Raw genomic sequence first — 4,670 nt, forward strand, 5'->3', positions numbered from 1 at the left:
ATCCATAATTGTAAAATGATGCAAAAAGTTTTGCGAGCCATCTCAGCATTTTGGCTATCTTAAAAGAAATTAAGTTTTTGGATTTGGCTCTCAATCATTAGACAAAACAGCTTGAACAATGCATTTAAAACGGAAGCGGAACTACGCCCTCCCAAAGCTGGCCCGCGCCTGGTGCCACATTTCCTTTTTCAGGCATTTTTGTTTGAATTGTGTTGAACGGACCAATCACGCCTCTGGGCGGCTGGCCAGCGCAGCTGTCAATCATCCCCTCCCCACCCTGCGGCACTGCGTCTCTGACATGGCCCCGCCTCTATTGTGACGTCATCGAACCTATTAAAGCGGCCGAGCCCGCATTGAAGCGCGAGAGATCTCTTACGGCGACTCCTTGTTGTCAGCTTGTAAGAGCCCAAGCGTTGACTCGAGTCAAATTAGTATTTTCCCCCTTGGAGAAAAGTTTGAAAGAAAACAACTGAAAAAATGGTAAGTACTTCCTAGCAGGTTAGTAATTAGTGTGAATGGGGAGAAAAATGCTTTTTTAATTCTTCGTTATATATAACTTCCATTTCGCGTCGTGAATTATTTTTCCTCTTCCTTTCCTAACCTCAAATGTCGAAGTTTCTCTTGTTTCATTTTTTTTCCTGACGTTTTCTACACGGTACGAGTTCAGCATCTGCCGTCTGGTCTTTCCCGCCTTTTGGGTCACTAACGGTCCCGGGCTGGACGGATGGTCCAGGCGGCGAGAATAACGCCCGGGAGGCGGCTTTTCAGCTCGCGAGGGCAAGTGAATCCCGGCTTTTCTTTCCCCATCACCGCCTCTTTAGTGTGTGTGGGGTGAGAAAGAGGGGGTTGGTTTATTTAGGGGGGGAAAGAAGATATAAATTTTAAATGGGGAAATCCTCTTTCCTCTCCAGGAAGTTAAAATGGTGGTTTGGTGGCGGTTAGTTTGTTGAGCACGAGGCGGGCAGAGGGCGGTTTAACGGCATTAACCCGCTCGTTGTCCCCTAAACCAACTCAAACTGTTCTTTAAAAATGCATATTGAAATTTAAGAAATCTCTAATACGATTTTCTGGCCACAGCCCTTGTAATCAAAAAAAAAAATCGTGTGGGCGCCTTTTTTCCTTTTTGAAGTCACTGGCAGTTTCAAGGCGGGTTATGGTCGGAACTAAGCAGAAGTCGGTGCTTCTGTGATGTTACCTTTTTTTGCATTTATAATGCCTAGATTTTTTTTCTCCTTCCAGAGAAGCAGCTGGAAGATGTCCTTGTCTGGAGAGATGATGTAATTAACCGGTCACATGGCTGATGATTTGGCATTGGATGAGATCATGAGGGCTGACTGAGCTCAATTGGCAAAAAAATGCTGCCTCTTTTCATAATTTTCCCCCGCCCCCACCCCTGAACAATTGTGCGCAGGATAAGTGGCCTTGCTGACTTTAAAAGATTAAAACATTTTATTCAGTGGCGCCTATATCCTGCCTGGATTTCTAGATTTTTTTTTTTGTTAAAATTTTGATTTCCCAGTTAGTCCTTGGGCTTTGGCTCTGGTATGTTCCACACCCATGCATTTGTGGGCTGCAAGTAGTAATTTGAAATGTAAGCCAAAAGTCTGCATTCTGCAGAGCCAGTCAACCAGTGCACTCTTGTGCAGATATTTGAACTGGTGTGGCAGTTGGAATTGCTCAATGAATGAATGGATTGTTGATATTTACTTTTGTTGAAGTTGATATTAAAAGTTAATAAGTTGGGCATATTGCATTAATTTAGCTTGCTATGTGGTCTTTTAATAGATTTTTCTCTGTAGGTTTTGGCTGGTTTTTAAACATAACTTCAGTATTCAGTGCTGTATGCTTGTAGGAATAAGCTTTTGAATGCAGTAAATATTTACACTTTTTTTACACCCACAGCGTGAGTGCATCAGTATCCATGTTGGCCAGGCTGGAGTGCAGATTGGAAATGCCTGCTGGGAGCTCTACTGCTTGGAACACGGCATCCAGCCTGATGGGCAGATGCCCAGTGACAAGACCATCGGAGGTGGAGATGATTCCTTCAACACCTTCTTCAGTGAGACAGGAGCAGGAAAGCATGTTCCACGAGCTGTGTTTGTGGACTTGGAACCAACTGTGATAGGTAGGTGACTGCAACAGTTGCCACACATCATGAATTAAATGGTAGTGTTCCTATGCCCCTGGTTTCCTTCCACGATTCAAGTCCCCAGGTGCTTGCTGTTCTGTTAAGTGTATTTGCTGAATTCTCTTCTTTCTATCCATCCTAGATGAGGTTCGTACTGGTACTTATCGCCAGCTGTTCCACCCTGAGCAGCTCATCACTGGCAAGGAGGATGCAGCCAATAACTATGCCCGTGGTCACTACACAATTGGCAAGGAAATCATTGACCTGGTTCTGGACCGAATCCGTAAACTGGTGAGTATTGTTACCCATCGAGGGCAGGATGTGTGGATGTTGCAACTGGCCATATTTAGATGCCAGGTAACTGAAATTTACATTTGTCTTCCACAGGCTGACCAATGCACAGGTCTCCAGGGTTTCCTGGTCTTCCACAGCTTTGGTGGGGGTACTGGATCTGGTTTTACATCCCTGCTGATGGAACGTCTCTCTGTTGACTATGGCAAGAAATCCAAGCTTGAATTCTCCATTTACCCAGCTCCACAGGTGTCTACCGCAGTGGTAGAACCCTACAACTCTATCCTAACCACCCACACCACCCTGGAGCACTCCGATTGTGCTTTCATGGTTGACAATGAAGCCATCTATGACATCTGCCGACGAAACCTAGACATTGAACGGCCAACTTACACCAATCTAAACCGTCTCATCAGCCAGATAGTGTCCTCTATCACTGCTTCCCTCCGTTTTGATGGTGCCCTGAATGTTGATCTGACTGAGTTCCAGACCAACTTGGTGCCATATCCCCGCATCCACTTCCCATTGGCCACCTATGCACCAGTTATCTCAGCTGAGAAAGCCTACCATGAGCAGCTGACAGTAGCAGAGATAACCAATGCTTGCTTTGAGCCAGCCAACCAGATGGTCAAATGTGACCCTCGCCATGGCAAGTACATGGCCTGCTGTCTCCTTTACCGTGGTGATGTGGTGCCAAAAGATGTCAATGCAGCTATTGCTACTATTAAAACAAAACGTACCATCCAATTTGTGGATTGGTGTCCAACTGGTTTCAAGGTTGGTATTAACTATCAGCCTCCCACTGTGGTACCTGGAGGTGACCTGGCCAAGGTTCAGCGGGCTGTGTGTATGCTGAGCAACACCACAGCTGTTGCTGAAGCTTGGGCTCGTCTGGACCACAAGTTTGACCTGATGTATGCCAAGCGTGCCTTTGTTCACTGGTATGTTGGTGAGGGTATGGAGGAAGGAGAGTTCTCAGAGGCCCGTGAGGACATGGCTGCTCTGGAGAAAGATTACGAAGAAGTTGGTGCTGATAGTGCCGAGGGTGAAGAGGAAGGAGAGGAGTATTAAATTCTAAAGTTTAATGTTGTCTTGTTTGCTCCCTTTTTATTTGTATTCTAATTCTGTGCCTTACTTTTCTCCTGTGAAACATCTGTTAATAAACTCGATTTCCTGAAGTGACCACAGTGTGCAAGTGTTTCTCTATGCACCTCTGACATCTTAGTTTTAAAGTGCAGCTGCAACAAAACACCATACTTGACCAATGTTTTAAAAAGTCAATTCCAAAAGTGCTCCCAATATGACAGCCCACCCAATACATTGACTCATCAAATGATGTAGTCTGCCTCTGATGCTAATTTTTTTAGCATGCAAGGCAACTGAGCTTCCTGCTGAGATTGAGTATGTTTTAGCATTTGTTTCCTCGCATGCTCTTAGGCTTATCACTATATGCAAAAAAGGACTCCATCAGGGTGTATACACCTATGTCCTGAAGAAGCAGTGTAATTGTTAGCAATTGAAATGAACAGCAAAAAAAAAACAGCTCCCACTCTTGGATAGACCACCATTCTTCCTCTTCCTTCCTCATTTCTTCTTTTCCCCCCCACCCCCAAAAAAAATTGAGCAGGAGTCACCTGTCTACTGAAATCCCTGCTGGCTGTGTTCCTTTAATTCTAACCCACCTGTTGAATGTTAATTCCTTACCCTTTAGGTTGCAATATTCCCCTTAGAGGCTTTTTGTGGACTACTACATTTTCTTGTATGGTACCACCTGCCTCCTCTTTTCCCTTTTTTTTTCTCCTCTCTTTTCTCTCTTTCCCCCCCCCCCCCCCCCCCAATCACATGCACACAATCTCTATTCCCCAGCATTTCCCTTCTGATTGACTGAACTTGAGTTATTACTTGTGCTGCTGAATCCCTCTATTTCCTCTTTACCCTCCTTTCCCTCTTAAATTCCCTTACATCACTTCCTCCTTGCCATTCCCTCACTCCCCTTCTGTTTGCACCCCCTCCTAATAGTCCAAGTAGTCACAACTTAGATTTGCACAGAGCCTTCAATGCAATAAAACATCTTGAGGCATTTCACAGGAGTGTAATCAAATGCTAACACAGCCACATAAGATATTAGGAGAGATCACCAAAAATGTAGTCAAAGGTAGGTTTTTAAGGAGTGTGTCAAAGGTGGAAAGAGGCTCAGGGAGTGCTTTGCAGAGTTTAGGACATAAAATAATCATTAGTGGCGAAGCAATTA

At 44.8% G+C, this 4,670-nt stretch overlaps 1 protein-coding gene across 2 annotated transcripts; it reads left to right on the forward strand.

Moving 5' to 3' along the window:
• Positions 1 to 317: 317 nt before the first annotated feature.
• LOC144672751 (tubulin alpha-1C chain) lies at positions 318 to 3,684 on the forward strand. 2 transcript variants are annotated; one of them, XM_078534716.1, is made up of 4 exons: positions 318 to 480; positions 1,903 to 2,125; positions 2,271 to 2,419; positions 2,516 to 3,684. In XM_078534716.1, the coding sequence occupies exons 1-4, from the start codon at positions 478 to 480 to the stop codon at positions 3,488 to 3,490; spliced, it is 1,350 nt and encodes a 449-aa protein (XP_078390842.1). In that variant the 5' UTR covers positions 318 to 477; the 3' UTR covers positions 3,491 to 3,684. The 2 variants fall into 2 exon arrangements, with proteins under 2 accessions (XP_078390842.1, XP_078390841.1); XM_078534715.1 differs by having other exon boundaries at positions 340 to 480; positions 2,271 to 3,684.
• Positions 3,685 to 4,670: the final 986 nt, after the last annotated feature.

The sequence above is a fragment of the Cetorhinus maximus genome, chromosome X (assembly GCF_964194155.1).
Source record: "Cetorhinus maximus chromosome X, sCetMax3.hap1.1, whole genome shotgun sequence".
Classification (NCBI taxonomy): Eukaryota; Metazoa; Chordata; class Chondrichthyes; order Lamniformes; family Cetorhinidae; genus Cetorhinus; species Cetorhinus maximus.